This window comes from Pyrgilauda ruficollis, unplaced genomic scaffold, assembly GCF_017590135.1.
Source record: "Pyrgilauda ruficollis isolate IOZ18807 unplaced genomic scaffold, ASM1759013v1 scaffold43, whole genome shotgun sequence".
In the NCBI taxonomy this organism is placed as follows: Eukaryota; Metazoa; Chordata; class Aves; order Passeriformes; family Passeridae; genus Pyrgilauda; species Pyrgilauda ruficollis.
In genome coordinates this window covers 8,775,816-8,798,519 of record NW_024525823.1, presented here as the reverse complement: position 1 = coordinate 8,798,519, position 22,704 = coordinate 8,775,816, and the positions used below count along the sequence as shown (strand labels likewise).

Genomic DNA, 22,704 nt, shown 5'->3' with positions numbered 1-22,704 from the left:
CCTTTCAAGACTGTCTGGTTTTAGTTGTTTGGCTTTTTAAAAAAAATCATTAGCATGATATATTGCAATGTCATATTTCTATCCCAAATTTTTATTATTTCTATCTCTTGTATTTAAATTTATCATCAGCGAATAATGAATAGTATAGATAACCAACAGCCTAAATAAATGAATAATGAAATATGTCTTGGTTCTTGTTTATGTCCAGGTTTGAACTAAAGCTCCAGTCCTGCAACTTGATCTGAGGTCAGCGGGGGTCCACAGAGGGCCACCCACACAGCTCTGATTGCAGACCTGGAACCACAGATTGTTTACATTTCCCTAAAGAATCTAAAATAGTGAGCAGATATGCAGGGAGCGTGACTAAAGAAAATACAGCTGCTGCCAGTGGATCAAAACTCAAAAATGCAGAGGTGGAGAAGACTGCTTGGAAAATTCTGAGAGGAGGCTGACAATCTACAGCCCAGAGTGGTGGTACAAAGCATGCACAAGATGTGCTTGCAAATCACCAAAAAGCTTTGAACTCCTAGTTGAGACAAATGTACTGACTCAGGGAGAGCCTCTTCAGAAAGCAGTCCTAAACAAACAGTATTTGGCTACACTTAGAAATCATAGAATCACAGCAAGGCTGGAGTTGGAAGGGACATTTAAGATCATCTATCTCCAACCCCACCAAAATAAATACATTATAACTAAAATAAAAATTTTTTAAAGGAGAAAAAAAAAAAAAGAGACATAAAACAACCCCTGGCACTCCTTTAAGGGTACCTCCCATTCAAATAAACCAGAATCATCTGTTTTACGTGCTGGCTCTTTTCCTCCTATATAGGGGACAAACAACAGGGAATTTGAGAAGTCCTTGGAGTCAGGGTGGAGAGGTTTTGCTCACTGCATCTCCCTCAGGGATGAGCCACCCACCAGTGTAACCTGTTGTTGGTTAATGTGGTCAAGGAGGCTTCTTCCTGAGGATACATCCAAGAAAGACATCTTACACTGGGACCACCTTTCATGTCACACAAAACTGTTTGCTGGTGGTTTTCCTTTTCTGCCCTTAGCTGACGTGGTCACTAGCAAAAGCAGCAGAGGCTCCAGAAGGAGGCCCTTCCTGAGCTCTCTGACAGTTTCCTCTTCTCCTTTTAATGCCTAAATTCCCTTGAGTAAACACAGTATTTGTCTGAACCATGGGAAGAACTTGTCTTCTTTGCTGCCTTTGAAAAGGGCCATGTTTTTGTTTGGATGCTGCGTTACGCTGTAAAAAAGTGGCTTTGCTTTTGACACTGTAGAGAACCAGCACACGTCACTGGATATAAAATAGGATTGTCCTCCAGAGTGAGACCTGAACGTGCAGGTCCCCACGGAGGTGGCTGAGCTGTTTTTGCAGTCAGCAGGAAGCTGAGGCTCTGTTCAGCTGCCCGTGACTGCAGACACCGAGTTCCCATGCCAGCATTATGCCATAGTGCCATAACACTCATGGAAACTGGGCTGGGATTCAGCCACCCTCATAGCACCAGGGGCTTATGCATGGGCATATAAATCAAGCCCCCAGCCCACCTGCAGACTGCCACCTAAATCCAGCCCATCGACTGAACTGTTAGTCCTTTACATGGCCCTGAGCATCCAGAGCCACTTCATATGCCTGCAGGGCATCCACATGGCTGGAAAAATGTGACAGCCTGTGGGAAAACTGCCAAGCAGCATGTCCTGAGGCATCTCACATGGCGCTTAATCCCTGTGCTAGGGCATCTGAATCCTGCTAGTAAGCTCTAAAGCCCCACATGGATTTGGGAACTTAAATGTGAAGTTCTTGCAGATCTACTGGTGCTCAGTCTTGGTGTAGTATTACCTTCCAAAGACTGTGGTGTACAAAATACGCTTATTTGGTTGTTTATAAAGAAGTTGGGATCCATCCAAGTAACAACACTACCCACGTATAAAATCATTATCTCCAGAGCTTCCTGTGAAAATTTTGATATTTACCACCCACTGGCATTTACACAAAGCACAGTATTTGCAGTGTAACCTGACACTTAGAATAGGAAAAGTCAATTTAACAGCCTGGAGCAGTAAATGTTAAAATGTGACTTTTCATTTACACAGAAGTGCCGGTATCTTTCTAGAACATTGTGAAAGGGACATCATTTGAACATCCCAGGATTTCTTTGACGCTTACCTCATTGTTTTAGATTAATTTGTTCTTTTTCAGGATACAGTGAGCTTTTTGGAAGCAATTTCTCTTTCACTTTGTAGCAACTGACCAGGAAACCAAAATCTTTGTGACTAAAAGCTAATTGCAATTTTTTATCTCTCCGTTGCTTGGAACAGGTGCCTATTCCCTGTCTATTCGAGACTGGGATGATATGAAAGGAGATCATGTCAAACATTATAAGATTCGTAAACTTGACAATGGTGGATATTATATCACAACTCGGGCACAATTTGAAACACTTCAGCAGCTGGTTCAGCATTACTCAGGTAATTTTTCAGACAATACATGGCACTCTGAAGTATTTTAAAACAAAAGTGTTTGCTGCTGAGCTGATGTATGTGTAAGATGCCCTAAAGAGTCATTTGATCTATGACTCTAGCTTGTTGTAATGCATCTTCTGTTATCCCTTTCTCATTAGAGTTATAAATGTCTTTGAGTGCTGTTCATGGGATACAGCAGCAGAGCTTTTGAAACCTAACACTTCACTCTGCTAAAGGTTTTGTCAGCTCTCCCTCTTCTAAGCAAACAGAATTACCAAATTTGATTTGCACATCTCCAAGCATGAATTCCCTGTGAATAAGCGAATGCTAATATGTGCCGTTTTGCAGCACTCTATTGCTAATAATGCAATTAGGAATTGCATTGTGGAATCCAGTCACCTAAAACAATGGCCAAAAGGTTTGCATGTATTAGATACATTAAATATATTTTCCCACTGAATTTTTATTCTATGTGCAAAGTATTAACATTTAAATTATGTTAAATAAGTAAGGCAATATACGTGTTTCTTTATGCACACTGTTTGTGTCCACCCACCAAATTTTTTTTTTATTATTACTGTGAATAAAGTGTGGCATGCACTATTTCACCCAAAAGTACATCCTGTTGTCACTAGCAATTGGTGTGCAGCACATGCAACTTCAAAGCCCCCCAAACCTGCATAGGACAACTGGTTCTTACACAGAAGATTGCCATGCTTCTTAACATTGTCAGTTTTTTAAGCAGAAATTTGTATTTGAATTATTTGTTCTTTGGGGCAAAGCCCCCCAAACCTGCATAGGACAACTGGTTCTTACACAGAAGATTGCCATGCTTCTTAACATTGTCAGTTTTTTAAGCAGAAATTTGTATTTTGAATTATTTGTTCTTTGGGTTTTTTTTTTTCCTTTTACTTTAGCTTTTCATAATGTTATTAACAGATTACCCCAAATGCTTGCTGCTCAAAAACTTTTCATAATTTTTACTTGGGAAATCAGCTTTTCTGCGGGGCATTTTTTCTGTATTCTTTGTATTCTGTCTGCTGCATTCTTATGCTATTCATACTAGACATCTGGCTGTCTTCTCCACCCAATTCCTGATGGGTGTGTGCTGCCAGGGTGAACTTCTAGTTGTTTCTGGTGACTCTACTTCAAGCTGAATGAGGTATAAATCCTCACATATAAGGAAGATAATTTGCAACCTCACTGTACCAGTTGGTATATGTTGGGTGGCATATTTTCCATGCACAGATGCAGAAACAAATAGATCTGGAAGCAGCCATTTCTGTGCAACACGGAGGCATAATCAATAGGATCCAGGCAGGGTAGCTCTTTTTCCATGCACAGATGCAGAAACAAATAGATCTGGAAGCAGCCATTTCTGTGCAGCACGGAGGCATGGTACTGCATATGCTAATGAAGGTTTGCTCTAGAAAGAATGTCAGACTTGCATGACACCTATGAAGACACCATTTCACAGAGCAGAACATGGAAGATGCCTTTTCCTGGGCTACAAAAAGTCCACCAAATTTTCATGGCTGTGTTTTTTCAGAAAAAGAAGTAATTAATCTTCTCCATGTTTCTTTTACTCAGTTCAGAAACAATTCAGCTTGTAATTGACAGATTATTTTTAAAAAGCTATACTGTGCAACAGTAAACCAGTCACTCAAGAGGTTATCTCAATGCAGCATTGTGGGAGGAGGGAAATCCTGAGTCTGCAAGAGAAACCAATGGCGGTCACCTTCCATTTCAGGCTGTGCAGAGACTAAAATATTTCCTGTTCTGTCTCAAATGAATACGTTTCAGTGTTCAATTCCTAATCTCCCAGGATGCTTTGTGGTATGCAACTAACAGCTGTTGTGAGTAGCATTGTTTTTATGCTTACTGTATTTGTTTCATGTCACACTTTTTTTTCTTTCCTCTCCTTTGCTGTTGGCTTCACTTCTGGCTCCATCAGAGAGAGCTGCAGGTCTTTGCTGCCGCTTAGTAGTCCCCTGTCATAAAGGAATGCCAAGGCTTACTGATCTGTCTGTCAAAACCAAAGATGTCTGGGAAATTCCACGAGAATCCCTACAGTTGATCAAGAGACTGGGAAATGGGCAGTTTGGGGAAGTATGGATGGGTATGGAGCAAAATAATTACTCTAAAATAGCTCGCTGTGTGGGGATTACAAGATGGAAGGTGAAAATGTAGGGCATTGTGACCAACAAGAAAAAAAATTAGTAAAGCTCAAACTGTTAGGAAAAATGTCTTTGGAATCATGCCTTTGACTTTGAAATTCTTTAATCTTCAACTTTCACTATAATTGATGGCAAAAGAAAACTGAAAATCCATGTTTCCTTGGAAGGCCTTGATTTTGACAAATTACCACTGTCTTAATAATAAATCAAGGCTCGCATAGCAATCTCTTAGCTATACCAAGGAGCCTTTTTCTGCAAACTAGCAAAAGAAGTCCTTACCTTCAGCGTCCAAAAAACAGTGTTTGCAAATGAACTTTATTGCAGCACTGAGAGACCCTCACCTTCCATCTTTCTCAATGCATGCATAATTTTGGATTATAAGTATGTTTTTTTATTAATTTCCTCTCCTATAGAGAAAGCTGATGGTTTGTGTTTTAACTTAACTGTGATTGCTACGAATAATACCCCACAAACTGTTGGATTGGCTAAAGATGCATGGGAAGTTGCACGTGATTCATTATTTCTGGAACAGAAGCTTGGTCAGGGGTGTTTCGCTGAAGTGTGGCGTGGTAAGGCAGAGAATATATTTTGCTTTGGATGGATCTTTTAAGGCCCTCTTGGCAGAAATAAACATTTCAAGTATAGATCTTAAGGCTAAAAGATCACAATAGTGTAAAATGTTAGTTTATATTGCCTGAAACAGTCAAATGTAAATACAATAATCCATGGGGAAGCTTCCTTTCATTTGCACACAGTGGTATGAGAGGTTAGGGCATTAAAATTCATTAATTGCCTCGGGTTTATTTGGGTGACTACACAATTGCTAGGTATTAAAATAGGAATGATGCTAAACCTGTAAGGCAGAATGGCTAACCAGAAATTAATCTGGTAAGTAGACATTTTTCTTACCTTGTCTGTTGTAGCACTGATGGAATCAAACCCTGAAAATGTTTCCATCCACTCTCCTAGTTTAAAAATAATGGCAAATATCAGCAAGCTAATATTGTCAAGCTAGCTTTCCCATGCATCCACTTCTTCAAGTCTGTTTGCAATTTGTGTCTGCAGCAGAACCCAGTAATTCGACATAGAGACCAGGGACAACAGATGCAAAACTTGCCGGGCCCAGCTGAACCCCCACTTTGAAGTCCAGAAATATTGACCTTTTCCAAATCCACTGACATTGTTTTCTGCACACTGGCCAGCTTAATTTACTCATCATGGGCCTCATTCTTTTAATGAGTATAAAACAACAGCAATTTACAATCTACATAAATCTTACTATGGCCATAGCATTGAAACACAATATAGTGGCCATTTCATGAGATGTGGCTCAATTTCTGGCCAAATTCTGTTCTGTATAGACTCTGAAATTACCAGTTCAAATAAAGAATCACTATATGTTGTTTCTTCATAAAAATTTGAGGGGGCAGTTTGATCACTCCTTTTGTTGCAGTAACACAAAAATATGTACAAAACAATCAGTGTGTACTCCAGCAAGGAGCACAGCAGCAAGTCTGTGAGATTTACAGAATTTATAGACTATAAATATAGAAGTTTATAGAATCTCACAGAATTACAGTTGACCTGTTGCAAAGAAAGCTGGCTACATTTATATTGGGGTTTCCAGATAATTGCAGTTTCTCCTTCTCATTCTCCATCTTGAATGCACAAACAAGTTTCCAGTTTATGATCATACTTAGTGGTCAGCTCTGTGTGCCATAGACTTAAACTGATACAACAAGTTAAAGGAACAAATGTGAAAAATAAATAAACAATAAAATAAAATAAAATAAAATAAAATAAATCAGTGATGAGAAATAAAGTGCCAAGTACCAGTACCAAGTAGCTGTCAGAAATGCAAAAATTATGATTACAATTATGAAATCTGTTTCTTAATATATAGTAAAAAATATGTTAACAGCCCTGAAGTATTACCAAATTGGAATAGATTAACACAGTAAAAATTAATAAAAAACATAAGCAGTAATTAAGTAGTGACTAACTACATATGGGAGGAATTCAGAGCGAAGTCTGTGCTACTTTTCTATTAGAAAAATATACCAAAACAAAAAAAGAAAATTTAAGAATATAAACTGGAATTGGAGCTGAGAGGATAAGTTAGCATTTTTGTTTTATTCTATTTTTTTAAACTGGAGAAACTAATAAAAGTATTTAAAAACAGACTTGCTGAAAACATTTCATGGTAACAGAACAAGTCCTGGGATTTTTATTTAAACGGATAGTATGCAATTAATCCTGTTAACACACAAGGTGAGATCTTATTTTATGAATGCCAGTGGTGCCCGTGAAACTCTGGTATTATTCCTGGTTCATGTAATTTGTGGTAGCTCTGCAAAGTGCCCATGACTGATGGCACAGTGCAGTCTGGAGCCTCAGCGACTCCAGAAAAAACACACTCCCTGTCACCCATCAGAAAAGATTTTGGCCACCCTGCTTGAAATTAGAGGCAAAGCCACATCCTTCCCAGCTTATACAGGAGTGCCACTAGAGCAAAGTCCTTCTTCAGCTCTGGTTTGAAGGACTGAGAGAAATTAAGGCTTCAGGAGTCCTTCTGAAGCGTGCTGGCGTAGCAGAGGTGGTAGCTCAAGGCATTACTCCACTGACAGTACAGTGATAGCTGGCACTGAACTGGCAGAAGGAAATAAAGGCATAATGAAAACCAAACTTGCACTGCACCCTTTTGACTAATATGTGCCTCCAGCTCCCCCAGACATTTGGGATTGCCCTTTAAAAGTGTGGAGCAGCACAAGAGCAGCAGCTCCTCCACTGCTCTTCTGCTGTCCTCAGCCAGGCAAGGTAGACCTGGGACCTGAGCATTTACAAAAAAAAAAAAAAGACTCATTTTATGGCTCATTTATACTCTAGCAGGTTGCAAAAGCTCATGATAAAGTCATTTTGGCCTAACCAGCTCCCATGCAGCAGCTGAGCCCTGTTATTGTTCAGTTACTTTCAACAAACTGGATTATTTTACACGTTAACTTTCTTCATGACACAGCCTTTGTGTACTTTGTGGGCTTTCTGCTGTCCTCGTGCTTAAGTGCAGAGGAGTAGTTTTTAATGTGATTAATCCCTGAAGTCATTTAGTGTTGCTCTGCCTTATCACACAGCAGCTCCCTATCTACAGATCACATTCAAAGCCATGTCAGCCCTGACTCTGGAGCAGGAGTCTGGGCAAAGGACAACCAGAAGGCAGTAGGAAAGTGGTATTTCTCCCCATTTTCATTTTCCTTCCCACAAAAGAAAAAAAAAATCACCACCAAAAAAATCCCCACTGTTTACATAAATAGGTCTTCTGGGTTTTCTTTCTTTCCAGTCCTCCTCCCCCTTGCAAATACCCAAGTGAAGCCCCACCTCTTGCCAGGATGCCCTGAGTCATCCTTCCTCAGTTCTCTCCAGGCTTTTAGTTGTTCCAGAAGGCTTGGTAGCTGATGGCTGAAAAACGATGCAACTTGTCTATTTCAGTGCTGATCACAAGGAAAGAGCAAACTGAAGTGGGCAGGAGCACCTCATTTTCTGTCTGCAGCTGCTGGGGATAAGGAGGGGAAGGAAAAAGACACATTTCAGTTTGGAAACACACCTGTGTTTCTAAAATGAAATCAATTCAGGATTTGTTTCTCAGGAAGTTTTTTGGTTTTTGGGTTTGTTTTTTTTAATCTGACTCAGAACAAAACCAAAATGTTAAAATGTGTTGCAAATGAGAAATTCTGGTTTAACCAGTTTTTTTGTCCAAATCTGTGATGGGAGCTGTGTTGTTGTCTGCAGCAATTACACAAAGATGGGTTTCAGCAGTCCCAAGTTTCTTACTCAGAGAAGGTTTCTGTGGAAATTACTGGAAACATTGTCTGAGTAGGACAACAGCAATTGTGCCCCAGTGCCAATGGGAGTATTATTTTTCAATGTAACAGAAAAAGACTAAAATATGAAGGAGGTGTGGGAGGAATATAATGATAAAGCAACATGGGAAACTAAACTTTTTTTTTAAAATCTTATATTAAATGTCCTTGCTATTTTTTTTCGTGCTTACATTAGGCATCAGGTAGAAAAAGGAGCAGAAGATATTTAATCTAACTAAGTGTCTGTGCTTGTAGGTACATGGAATGGAAATACTAAAGTGGCTATCAAGACCCTGAAGCCTGGCACCATGTCTCCAGAATCTTTCTTAGAGGAAGCCCAAATCATGAAGAAGCTAAAACATGACAAATTGGTCCAACTTTATGCTGTGGTATCTGAAGAGCCTATCTATATTGTCACAGAGTACATGAGTAAAGGTGAAGCCAGAGCTGCTGTGCTTGATAATATTTTTTCTTTATTGTTTCTCCTTGGGGATACAGAGGGAGGTGCAGCGGGGTGCATGCGAGGAAGGAGAGAGGGAACAGGAAACTAGAGTCACCTCTGGCTTCAGAAGAATTATGAATTCCGCTATGAACTGGGCCCAAAACCTGATTCACAAAGAAAATCTGTACTAGCTGGGGGAAAGAGAAGTTAGTGCAGGCTAAGTGATTCCAACTGCATCAGCATCCAATCTTCCCTGGCAAGCGATATGCATTCTGTAGGTTTGATGATACTACATGCTGCTTCCCAAGATCCTAGCTTTTCCTGGCATCACTGAGTTCTTAGGACATCTTCTTTCAGTGTTTACTTGTTGGCCTAGGATTTCTGTTTCCTCATTTAGCCAACCCTGAATCTTGTCACTGCACCTCATTCTCAGATCACACTTCACTTTCAGCCCACCCTATTATCATCTTAATACATGATTTGCACATATTATTCTTTCCCTCCTCTTTTTCCTTCACTTTCCCCTTCTCCCTTGTCTCTTCCTTTAGCTACTTAGCTGGTAACAGTGTAGTAAAATGAGAAAAAGAAAACTTCTTGCTCCATCAGATCTCCAGCAGGGTGCTGAGAGCAGAGCAAAAAATCTGCTTGTTTTGGAAAAGCAAATGAACCAAATAGGAAACATAAGTTCTCACAGGGAAGTTTTGTTGTACATTGGAGGATACACTCTGAAATTTTAAGTGCATTCTTTCAGTCTATTTGGAGTTGACTTTTATTTTCCTGGCAGGTGCTTGCCCACCTCCCTCCTCAGAGGCATCCAAGCCCTGACTAACTCACACTTTAATCATATGTCTCAGTGACAAGCATATGCTTTTTCCCTTTAAAAATAAAGACTTTTCAAAACCCTTCTGAAGTATGGGGTTTATTTTGGCTTACTTTACTGGTTTGTACTGTAACATTTTACATCTTTGGATCTGAGCTTGAGGCTGACAATTTATCAAGGGAGAAACGCTTAATCATCTGTCTTTTTCCTTTATTTTTTAAACCAGTTCTCTGACCTTATTTAAAGGAGACTGCTACACTTCTCTGTTCAGATACAAGATTAGGACAGAAGCTATAACATCCTAGGCTCTTTTTTTAGGGCAACAGGGTACTTTCTTGTTTTCCCTTGCACAGGAAAGTGATGTTCTTATAACTTTTGCTGAAGTTGCTTTCATTTCATCTCTTCTTTGTCTTCTAAAATTGATGGTTCATGCTGTATTTAGTTCTGGGTTACCTAGAGGAGGAGCACCACTAATTTCTAAGGAAAAATAGCCTTTACCAATGCTATCCTCCTTGGGCTCACCAGGCTCTGGGCTGACCTCTCCTTTGGATCAGGTTGAGCTAGGATCTGACTTCTTCCATAACTTGTGTGGCTTGGAACTGAGCTGCTGCTTTGCAGTTAGCTGAGGCCTTTAGAGAGCAGCAGGTATGTAGTTTTAAAGAGCACTGCAAAAGTTAGGAAAGATCAACTTTCTCAGTAATGGTCAGGAAAAATTAAAACAATCCTGTTTCCTTTCCCTGCAACTCTCGTTGTAGTAGTTGCACATTCTTTTGCAAGCCAACTAAAAGAGTGAAGTGAGTACAATAGGAGAACTTGGAGATATCATGGGTTTTTTTGAAACTGTCCCTTGAATTTGAAACATTGCTGTCTTTAATATTGCACATACTGCTGAACCTCCATTCTGATGAGTTGTTTTCCTAACATCTCTCCGTTGTGTCAACTCTGCATTCACAGGGAGTTTGCTAGATTTCTTAAAGGATGGAGAAGGAAGAGCTTTGAAGTTACCGAATTTGGTGGACATGGCGGCCCAGGTCTGTCTCCAGAGCACTGAGCACTGAGGTGTAGGTGTTTTACAGCCCATGTATGAACTGAGTTTGTTTTAAATGCATGGTTTGTCTCCTGCTGCTCGCAGGTGGCCGCGGGAATGGCGTACATCGAGCGGATGAATTACATACACAGGGATCTGCGGTCTGCGAACATCCTGGTGGGCAACGGCCTAATATGCAAGATTGCCGACTTTGGATTGGCAAGACTGATTGAAGACAATGAATATACAGCCAGACAAGGTAAATGCAGCAGCAGGTGCAGCACTGAGTGTCATTCTTGTGGCAGGGAAAGAGTGGGACATGGTTTTGAACAGCTCTCTCTCCTATGCTTCGGGGCTGCTTTCAGTAAATCCTGAACTCAAATTAACTCCTAGTCAGAAGTTCACTGCTGAATGCATGTCCTAAAGATAATGTCTTACTTCGTTGTCTTTTCTTTGAAAAGCAAAATGAAACAAAGGTGATGAGTGAGAACACAGCTGGAAATGACAGCAAAGACAGGATCTTCGTGGTGCCACAGCAAAGAGGGTATTTTACTTACTGGTTATGAGAATGTGGTAATCCAGAAAAGTGTATGTAGGGTATTTATTTTGTAGTGTGCCTTCTAGTATTTACTAACCACTACTATCACTCCTGTACTATTCTTACTTTCTTTATTTCAAACAGGTGAAAGTTGTGCCTCTGTGCAATGGAGCTGCCTCTTTCTTTCTTTCTTTTCTTTTCTTTCTTTCTTCCTTTCTTTCTTCCTTTCTTTCTTCTTTTCTTTTTTTCTTTCTTTCTTTTCTTTCAATAGAAATGCCATCTTCCACTGCTACACAGGGCGCTGGGCACAGTCGACCATTGATACACTATAGAAATGTATCAAAGAGTTTTGTAGCTTTTTCTAAAAAGCATGTGTGGTCAAACTGCGCCATGTCACAGGCTCTTTTTAGTTATTCTTTACAAGTCATGCTTAGTTGTCAGATGTTGGTCCAAGCTGCAGAGCTACAGTTTTGTTCTCTTTCTGCTGGCAGTACTTCGGTAGTGCTTGCTCAATATGTGTTGGTAAACACGACTCCATCCTTACAGTGCCAAAGCCAAGGGGGTCCCATTAAACCCTGTTGTGCATCACCAAAAACTCTCTTTGTGGGTTTCCTCTTGTGAGTTTCTTCTCTTGAGCAAAGTGCCTGTTTCAGCATGGACCCTGTCATTAATTCTTAGGAAACAGCTAACCCCTTTCTGTAACTTTTTCTCTAAGTGTTGACAGAAGGAGCCAGAGAGTTTGCAGCATGCCTTGCCCTGGCCTGGGAGCAGCAGCAGCTCTCAAGCTGTTCTCACCACCCTGAACTGCTGTGGGCAGTACTCAGTCACAGGGCTGTGGACCACAGACTGCATCCACCCTAAAAGGTGCCTGCTTCACAGTCAGACAGCGAGGCCTGATTATTTTGGTGGGGTCCTTGAGGAACCCGTGACAGATACTAATGCAGAGCCTTAACTACTATTGATTTCAGCCTGAGGGTGGGAATTGCTTCTTGTTAGAAAAAAATAGGCTGTGTCATTCTCTCTAGAGCAATAAGAGTGTCTGGAGAGGCTCTGGCAGATGGAAAGCTGCCTGCTTGCTGTTCCCCTGTGTAAAACAAGAAGAGTTTTCCCTGAGCAAGGCAGGCAGATCCAGTCTGCAAAATGGCTTTGAAACAGTGTCCTATATTATCTCCATTTCTGCCTGGTTTGCTGCCATGTCTTTTGTTCCCTTTGGAAACTACCCAAAGTATAGTTTTACATGACTAATTATTTGTTTTCATAGACAAGTATGTGACCTACTTCTGGCCAAATCTCTTCAGGCTCCTGATCCCTAGGAAATCCTGTGATGACCTGTTTGCCTCCCAGTTCAAATCTCTCAGAATACTTTTGCCCTCTTCACATGTTAAAAAAGCTGTGAAAACCTACCTGACTGATCCTGAGGAGAAGTTTAGATTTTTAAATAAAAATCACTGGATTTGGGGTGGAGAAACTTTTAGAAAAGTATAACACCAGGCCTGGCAGGGAGAGGGAACATAGCTGTGGGTACCTCCAGCCCTTTTTCCATGGCAGAAATCACTTGTATTGAGGAAAAAGTGTCTGGGAAGGGAGAATTCGTTTGGCTTTTAAAATGCATTGCTGATGATCTGGAGATCTGAGTGCCAGTATGGAGAAGTCACCCATCCTTCCCATGCTTGGGGGCAATGGACAGTAATTCCTTTCCTTGACCTCCAAGTCAGGCTGAAGTCCTTCAGAGCTACAGAATTCCTTAAAAGAGAGACCCAAAGTGCTGTAACCACAGGCATCATGTAGAAAGGTTTTCCTACTTTCATTAATGATTTTTGTCCCTTTCTTAAGGAGTAGGGAGGGGTGCTTTTTGTGACCAAGTAGCACACACTCAATTCACATTTCATTGCAATTAACCTGGCTTCCAGGCAAGGGTGAGCTTAAGACCTTTAATTTATTGAGGGAGAAACATGGTTTCTATTGCACCAATGGATTTTTTTTTCCAACTGGAATTCAGTTCTGGCTTGTTTAGTTAAGCTTCAGTTTGAGCAATGCTTGTTGGAGACCACAGTATCAGGAGGAAATGGTTGCCTCTGCTTGTTTCCCATGACCTATTACTTCAGCCTCCAAGGGGATGCATCTGGGGACTGCTCTGTTTATCTAGCTGACTACTGCTTCAGTGGGAATTTTGACACAGGAGGAAAGCTTGGCCAGCAGAGGGGCGGGGAACAGAGAGCGCTCCAGACTGGCAGCTCCTGTGGGAGAAAGGAAATGTTTCTCCTTGCAAAATCTGAAGATTAAAGTCTCTGGTCACTCTTCTCAGCAGTCATCCTTCTTTTGGCTTAAGTGCGTTAGTACAGAGCTCATTGCTGGCGTGGGGAAGAGGTGGTTTTCTCCAGCTTCACTTGATCTCCTACTCCCTTCCCCCACTGTCACTTTTGTCTCTGATTAAATATTTTGAAAGGAAACAGATGGGGATGCTTTGAGCCCCAGCAGGCTAGAGTGCAGGATTCCTGAACCTGTGTGGGTATTATTTAGCCTGGTGGTAATGTTTTACTGACCGGTTTATTTTCTTTTGGTTTTGAACAAAGGAGGCCTGACTGCTCCTGATTTATGAGAGGTAAATAAAAAGCAGTTCGTTGTCTGCACTGCCATTTCTCAGCAATTGTCAGGAAGGAAAGAGATGGTCATGCCACTAATGATTTAAAGTGTGTGACTAGCAGCTATACACTGCCATTAAATAATACAAAAAAAAAAGTTCTTGGCTTGTAATGAGCATTTGGCTCCTCTTGCTTTTAGAGGAAGTGAGTAATCAAAGGGGAAAAACATGCCTGTTTAGAGTGACACCCATTTCAAAGGCTGCACTGGCGGACTGAATTGCAGCCTGTCCCATTGCTTCTTTTGGCTGTTGCTGTTGCAACATCTTCCCCACACACAGAGTGTCAGGCATGCGGTGTTGCTTCCTTCCATTGGTGATGATGCTTGTGTCAGCCTATAAGGCAAGACTTAAAACCCCTGGTGTCCTACAGGACAAACTTCCCATCACCCCCAGCAAAGGATTTCCCAGGAAGTTCTGCTATCCTTGCACTGATATGGTTCACAGTTAGGTGGAAAGTGCCAGTGCTCCACAGAGTCACTGGGTTAGAGTTGTTACTATTCTAAGCAGCAGCAGCAGCTGATACAAATTTAAAATTTTCTTAATAAAAAAAAAAGTGCAGTTATTTTCCAGGCCACGTTTCTACTGCACACACCAGCAGCACTTGCAATAGTGCCACTCTAAGCACACATGAAACAATAAGGATCTTTCTGATGCCTTCCAGACGAGTCAGAGCTATTTTGGGAGCTCTAGTACTTGTTTGTAAACTGACAGATCATTTTTGCCTCCTTAACACTTAGAAGTAACTCCTTCCTGCCCTGCTTAAAATCAGGTGGTGCTTCTTAGTTTGATTCCCTAGAAATAGGCAGGGATTTCCCCACCCTTCCAGCCTCTCTCCAGTCCCTTTGCAGAGACTTGTTCCCCAGCTAATCAGACTGGTTTGTTTGTGACCGACTGTGCTGCAGGCTGTAGCATCCCGGGCTTTGTTCTCTGCGGTTCCCTGAGCCAGCCCAGGAAGGGACAGGAGAAAGGACTCCTGGTTCTCAGCCAGAGGGGTCGCGGGGGATCCCCGCTCCCTCCTGCAGAGGTGCCAGGTGCCCTCCCTGGGGAAGGGAAGGGAAGGGAAGGGAAGGGAAGGGAAGGGGGGCTGCAGGCAGAGAGCCACAGGGGTGCTCAGAGCCGCAGTCCCGGCCCTCGCCCCCCGCTTCCTGGGGAGGGGTCCGCCTGCGGAGCCTGCTCCTCATCGCTGATGTTTGCCAGGCTTGTAATTCCACGTTCGTTCTCAGAGCACAAAAAATGTGATTGCGCGGTCCCGCCCACACGGCACTCATCATCGCCTGCCGGGGCTGACTCGTTTCCTGTTTCATGCTTGCTTCAGCACTTCGTTTTTGCCTTTTACAGCTTTCCCTTTCCAGCCCCAGAAGCAATCCAATGCCACGCTACATTCCCTGATTGCTAACCCAAGCGGACCCCGAGTTTTTGGGTCTTAGAGCTTGGAGTCCTCCACTGGGTTTGGTTTTAAGGTACAAGAGGTAGCAGCTTTGTAGCATTTCCAGAAACAGGATCATTATCAAGCTGGCAGTGGCTCTGGGGCATGAATTTCAGAGGTTTTTACTTCATCAAGATTTGGATCTGAAAAGAAACCAAAGCTCTGAGGGATTTTTGCTTGCCTCAGAAGAAACCATGCTGAGGGTTGTATCTCAAGGTCACTCAGTCATCCCAGCCCCCTCTGCTCCTTCTCATCACATGACCCGCTTAATAGCCAGCAAAGAATTAAAACAGGACCATGGATTGATTTTTCCCAGGGAAATCCTCCTGGGAGATAACCTGTGTGAATGCCTGGGCAGAGCCGGGCAAGGGTCCCAAGAATAGGGCTGAGCCTCACAAAAATCCTCACAGGCTCGGGGCTGCTGCTCTAACCATAAATTGTATCAGCAGCTTTGGTTTCATGTGGTTACAAGCAGTGCAGAAACCCAAAAAAGGCTTTCCCCAGGCTGTAACATAAAAAAAAAAAAAAGAGAGGGCGGGGGGGGGGGGGGGGACTGAGATAAAAGCTGCAGATTAGTACCCTGTTTTGGGGCAAAGACAGGTTATCCTGACCTGATGAATGCAGTCTGCTGTTGGTGTCCATGCATAAGGTTACTGGTGTGCTGGTTTGTAATAAAACATGTTCCAGCAACAAAAAGAGAGAAATCCCTCCCCCACTGATGCAAAATCCGCCTTCAGTGTAGGAGATGGGCTGCCTTGTCAGCTGGGGTGATTTGGCTTATCAGATTTATTAACATGCTCGTCAGTAATACACGTTTTATCTGATGCTGTAATTTGTTTGCAGCACAAAGTCAGTTTGTTTAATAAGCTTCTGAGGCCTGGGCAGAGAGCGGCATTGGGTTTTTTAATCAGTGTGTTGGGAAAAGAGTTAGGCACAGGAACTGTGTGTCCATCAGGAACCACGCACAGCATCCGGCCTGTGCTAACGTTCCATGGAGCTACAGTAAGCAGGCTTCAGGGCACTTCTCAACACATTTGGGAATTTCTGTGCTTTCACAGCAGCACACTGTCTCCAGCTGCAGGTATTGAATGAGGGGCAGCACCTTGGAGGGATCCCTGTCAGACAAACACACCCTCATTCACACAAGCTGTGTGTGATCTCCTTATGTGAGGGCAGTGCAGGTGACCAGCCTGGTGTGTTCTCCCTGCTCCCTGCTCTCCCTTCACTGACAGCTCTGCCATGCTGGACTGCAGACTCTCTTAAACCATCTAGCCTCCAACATGTGTTGCAGGGCCAGAAAACCATGAGGCAGGGCTCTGCTAGCAACCTCCCTGCCAAGCTTGCATTTTTCTCCTCCCCATCTACCATTCCAAATCTGTCATCTATCAGGAAATGCTGCACAAACTGCAGAACGTGATTTTTTGTATTGGTTGCTTTAGACAGAGAATCATCCACAGCAGGGGCAGCATAGAGAAGTAATGAATAGCTGTCCTGTCGTTGGAAGATCCTCAGCACAGACCATTCATCTTTCCAGCAGTGCTCATCACACCCCAGTGAGGATTGTACTGGAAAAGGGATGTCCTGGAATTGATCCCCCTTCTCAGGGACTTACCTTGCTTCTCATTTTCCTGTAGTTTGAGAGCACACCACATACTCATCTCCCAGTGACACACTGGCAGTAGGTTGAGGAAGACAAAAATACTGGGGGAGTTGGCCACAAAAGAGTCTGAAGAGATTTCCTTCCTTCAAAGATGAGTTGTAGGTGGTTGCTACCTTTGGATCTGAGTTTGAAGCAAAAGGGAATTCGAGCAGATTTGGCTAAGTTTCTCAGCAAAACACAGCTGATTAAAGAAAAAGAAAATAGTTGAATAAAATGTGTGCAACATGTGAATAATCAAAGCCCCCTGCGTGGCCATCTCACGCAGCACCAGCCAAGGTCCGAGGCTTCGGGCTCCTGGCCAGCCTGGAGCTATTCCCTCATTCAGCTGGCACGGGGTGTGTGTACTGGCTGGGCTGCACGTAGGAGAGAGCAGAGGGACACTGGCCCTCACGTTCAGGGCTGCCTGCACAGGCCCATCTAAAGGCATGCACTGCTGCCTGGGCAGCCTGACCAGCAGATACATGCAGCTTGCAGTTTTTCCAGGGATTGGCATGGGCTGTACAGCCCCAGGACCTCCCAGCAGCTGGAGCAGCCAGTTGCCAAGCCCATGTGCTGCTGGTGCTGCTGAAGCAGGGCCAGCTTCCAGGACAGAGGCTCAAGTGATGGCAGCTTCTGCTGCAAAGGACTCACACAGCACAGCCAAGGCAAAAAGAGGAGATGAAGTTCTGCAAATTTTGAGTCTTGTAAGCTAAGATTGGTCACACGAAGTGTAAGTGAAGGAGATTGAGACTAAAGCCAAGTACCCAAATTTTAGTTCTGCCTACGTGTCACCCAATGAAAATACATAAGACAGGTTTTAAAAAGTGAACAGGCATCCAAAATCCTCAGGCATCTTTGCAAATATATCCAGTAATGTGCTTAATGATGCTTAACTAGACTTAAGTTCCTGACTTCAGGCATTAGGTATCTGAAACTTTCTCTTGCATCTTTTTCATCCTTTAGCAGGACATTTTCAAGTCATTTAGCAGGACCTGATCAACTGCAATACTCCCTAGGAAAAAAAAAATATTTGTACTAGAGTACTAAAAATTTTAGCACATCAAGTTTTACTAAGTAAGGAGATGAGAATTACCATGTTTACTTTTTACTCTAAGTCATGTCAGACTGGGGTGTGTGGCAGAGGATACAGGACACTGAGCCCTGCATGTGATGGCAGAGCAGTGCCGGCAGGGAACTCTAAACAGTACCATAAGTTCACTCCCTGAGAGTGATTTGTCCACATTGTTACACTTTCACACTCCTCCTGAAGGCAAAGAGAGCTTTTATGAGAGGGTGATGTGAAGTCGAAGTCAGTCTGTTTCCAAATTCAAGAGCGTTGGTCACTAGGGATCAGCAATAAGCAATGCAACTCTTTTGCCTGTATGTTAATACAAGGCACCAGGGAAATGTCTGCATATTTTTTGTACATACTATGAGTTAATTATTACACAAGACTTTTCTTTAAAGTCATACTGAAAATATTTTCCCTAAGAAAACAGTCAGTGATTGGAAAAGCAAATAAATCAGTGTTTAAAGGTTTGTTATCTCACTATCCTTACTGCAACTGGCTCCTGCAAGCTCTGATGATGGATGAGCACATTAGAGCTGCACGTATTTAAGGCACTACAGGCTTTGCAGTGCCAGGAGCTTAAAGTACACTGCCAAGTTATAAATCACAGTGCCTTGACATCAAGCACTCCAAGCAACTCAAATGGCAGTATTATTTTAAAGTCCTTGTGTGTTTCTAATGAAATATTGGATTTGCTTTTAATTTTTGTTTTCACCATGTTTGTTTGTTTGCATTTTGCTCAGCTTGAGCAGGCAAACTGGGAGGTACATATCCAGTATATCTCAGTTCTGCTTATACGTAGTAACTGTGTTTGATTTGCAAATATTTAAAACACTTCGGGAGAAGTTATTTCTATTATATTTGGCTTACTTGTTTTTAAAACTGGGGTGGGGTTTTTTTTTTTCATTTTATAAAACTTCAAACCTGAGTTAAAATGTCTTATTCTTCTCTTGTGATGTGGGACAAACTGACCCTTTCCTTGCTTAGTCTTTCCTGATGCCCTGCACGTTCTGCCCACCTGTCCTCTCTGTACTTTGTGGAGCTGTTGGGTAACACCGGTCTGCAGCTCCTGCCACCTGCACGTGCTGCAGAACACAAGAGTCCTCCGTGACCTGGTGCTTTGGCTCTGTCTCTGTTCTGGTTAAGACTCATGTATTCTCTCTTCAGGTGCAAAATTCCCCATTAAATGGACTGCGCCAGAAGCGGCACTGTATGGAAGGTTCACAATAAAGTCAGATGTGTGGTCTTTTGGGATCCTACTGACAGAGCTGGTAACAAAAGGGAGAGTGCCATACCCAGGTAAGAAAAATGTCCTGCTTCACCTGGAAAAAGGAGTGGGAATGGCCCATATGTTTAAGCTGCAGTGTTTATTTACATTCTCTGAGCTCAAAGGAGAATGGCTATAATGTGTAAGTTTTGTGTATGCTTGAAAACAGTACTGACTCAAAGCTGCTTTGGGATGGTCATGATAAAAATGACAAGAGGATAACTCAACATATTCATTTCTACTGTTTAATTGTGCTCAATTCAATCAATATAATTTCTAGACAACTAATGAAAGCACTGTAAAATTATTATATTCTGGGGCAAATAGCTCTCCACAGTATTGCATTTACTTTAAGATACCTACAGTTAAACTCCCACAGAGGCCTTACTCCTTTTATTCTGTCAGTCTGGTTCACTGCAAGGTTTGATGACTGTCTGAATGTCTGGTACTATCAAATCTCTTTTTCATAAACTCTTAAATTTTAATCCTTGCTTTTGAGATGGATGGAAAGGGAAGGAAATAGTTCTGTAATGTGCAGACCAGAGCTCATGGCAGGGTCACAGCAGGGCCAGATTCTCTGTATGGGGGAACTGGAGGCCCCATGGCTCTTTGTTGAAACCCTGCCAAGTGTCCAGTGGATTAAGATTTGTAGGAGGAGGTGATTGGATCTGCCTATGCAGAAAGAGCTTTTTATTCTTGTTGCCCCCCTGAAGATTGTGAGCATTCAGGTGAAGAGGAAAAGGGTGAGGTGAAAGCCATGCATTGCATGGAAAAGAATTTAATCCCTTCTTTTTCTCATCAGCACAGATATTAACAGAGGATGCCCTGCATTTCAAGATGCCTCTAGCTGCATTTTTTGTCTTTTTATTAAAAAAAAAAATCTAAATACTCAACAGTCTGGCTGTGTGCACCGCAGCTGATTTAATGGAAAACGCCCTACAGCAGTTTCAGTTTTCCAATCTGTGCTGTGATCAAGCAGTCAGATCCATATATCAAATTGAGCAGGAGAAGCATCAAGGTGGAGTTCAGTTTACCCTGTGGTGTCTCACACCACTTCAGAAGACTGAACTCAGCAAAACTAATCTTCCAGACTTATATTCCAGAGGAATTTCAAGTTTGCCAGCAGCCAGTAGCTGATATTTGAGAAGAGAATATGGGGACTGGAAAGCATCTCATGATCAGCAGTGAACTTTGGCATCATTAACAGGGAGCAGCTTAGCAAAGGTGTGGCTGTGACAACTGAATGAGGTAGCAGAAAATACAATGGCATGTTTCTGTGGAATGGATGAGTCCCTCTGCCCAGCACTTGCCCATGTGGGGTGTTGCCTCCAGTCAGAGCAGCTCTGTCACCACCAGTCAGCACAAAAGTCTTTCTGCCATAAGGATTCCCAGTAGTGGTGGGAGAAAGCTGTGATTTCTGCAGGTTTATTGAGGGTTTAAGCACACACTGCATGCTGTGCAAAGGTCAAAGAGAGAAAAAAGATCTATAAGCTTTACTTGATGTGGTGCTACTCCCAGAGGGTGGGCAATGTTCCTGACTGGGCTGCAGGAATTCTCTAGTCACTGCCAGCAGAGTGGATGCACAGGGGATGTTGCCAGCCAGGGCAGAATTAAGGTGAAATTACCATTCCATGCAAAAACAACCATTTAAACCCTATGTTTACTCACAAGTCTGTAGCTGAACACAGGGCTGGCCATGGCTGCAGAGGATGTCTGCACTTCATAAATGTTTCTTTCCCTCACCAAAGGAGAAGGAGTCCACAGGATGTGCATTTAAGTGCTTGCAATATATAACTTCTTGCAGGAGCCATGACAGTAATCTCAGGCATGGGCTGTGTCCTGAAATTCTGGACAGTTTTATTACGTGGCAGCTTGAGCACATCAAAGACAACCAGCGGGATCTCTCCTCTTTCAGCACCGTCCTACCCCTTCATCCCTCACTACATAAAGCCCTCACATGCCGAAAGTCCTTCCGGCTCACTCTCTTCCACCTGCACTAGGAAGACACCAAGTAGCTGGAAGAAATTTTTTGTGTGTTACATATCACTAAGTCAGCAATTTTCTGGACTGCCTTAGTTACATCCTGCCTCATCCTGCCCAGGCTCTAGGCCAGGGTCATTCCTTCCCACCAGGACTCCCCTATTGCTCATCTGGGTGGTCTTAACAATTCTCATGGTCACCATCACTCCCCTCTGCCAGTTTTCATAAGGGCAGCCTGGATCTTACATTTGAGTGTCCAAAGTCTTTACAGATTTCAGTCTAGTCTCATTTCCCAGACCCTAAATCGGAAAGCTTTTATAGGCTGAGGCAGCAGTGGAGGGGAATCAAGGCCTTCTCAGAAGGATCTGTCTTTGCAAGTGGATTGAAAAGAGAGCTTGGACTTTCCAAGGTGGCAAAGGCCTCCTGAGCTCCTTAGAAAAGGCTCTCTTTTCCCCTGACATAGAAAAGATCATCTATCTTCTGCTGGGAGGAGGAAGGACCTTGTGAAGGACAAAGTTTTGTGAATAGCTATCCCTGTCTGAGATAGGCAGTAGGGTTCAGATGCACCCACAGGGCTTTTCTTGCCATTATGGCATGGCTTGCACGAGGAAGAAAAATGAGATTTCTGTCATCCTGAGAGGCAAGACTCAGCCCTCTTCATCCAAGTAGACAACCCATAGGTGAGAGAATGCGGTCTGTTGGCACTGCCAGCACTTTGGTACCCAGGATGTGACACTGAAAAGTGTCAGCCTTGAAACAAAGAGGGTCATGGAACTGTCTGTCTGCTGTAATATCCAGTTTCTGAAATAGTTGTGGGCATGTTGTCCTGATGTTCCTGCTTACAGCTTGTAGCAGGCTGGGAGAAGTGGAGAGAGGCCCTCAGACAAAGGGATTGCTCTCTTACTTGACAAGTTCTTAGTGCCTGGAGAGAGGATTTACAGCACACATCCCAGTCCTGGGGTGGTACCCGTGCCTGCAGGACACCATACCTCGTGCCTTCCCATGTTGGGAACTAGGCATTGTTTTAAGCTTGTGTAGAAGGAGGGAGAAGCACAATGAGTAGGACAGAGGGGGAGGGCAGGCAGTTTACAGCAGGGAAACAGACTGGGTGGCACAGAACTTGGCATTTTTTGTCCTTTAGATTTCAACCAGTTCCTGTCCTGATGCCCCATTTTGGAAGAGAGGCTGGTGCAGTGGTGAGATACATGAGCTGTAAAGATTTTGCTGGTGGAGATAATGATCAGTCTAGAGCTCATAATAAAGCCTTGCCCCAAACTCTATAGCTCCCACAAACAGGACCAACTTTTTGGAAGTTTTCCTCATGTTCATGCTTCAACCAAGCCTGTTTCTCTGTCAGT

General features: G+C 42.9%; 1 protein-coding gene across 3 annotated transcripts in view; it reads left to right on the top strand.

The window, feature by feature from the left end:
* Window positions 1–22,704, top strand: part of FYN (FYN proto-oncogene, Src family tyrosine kinase) — a 138,737-nt gene that overhangs the window by 105,600 nt on the left and 10,433 nt on the right. The window contains exons 8-14 of one of the 3 annotated variants that reach the window (XM_041478100.1): window positions 2,323–2,472; window positions 4,421–4,585; window positions 5,057–5,212; window positions 8,753–8,932; window positions 10,714–10,790; window positions 10,892–11,045; window positions 19,267–19,398. In XM_041478100.1, the coding sequence (XP_041334034.1) occupies window positions 2,323–2,472; window positions 4,421–4,585; window positions 5,057–5,212; window positions 8,753–8,932; window positions 10,714–10,790; window positions 10,892–11,045; window positions 19,267–19,398 (1,014 nt within the window). The remainder of the gene's footprint in view (window positions 1–2,322; window positions 2,473–4,420; window positions 4,586–5,056; window positions 5,213–8,752; window positions 8,933–10,713; window positions 10,791–10,891; window positions 11,046–19,266; window positions 19,399–22,704) is intronic. The other 2 variants (XM_041478099.1, XM_041478098.1) reach the window with 2 other exon arrangements.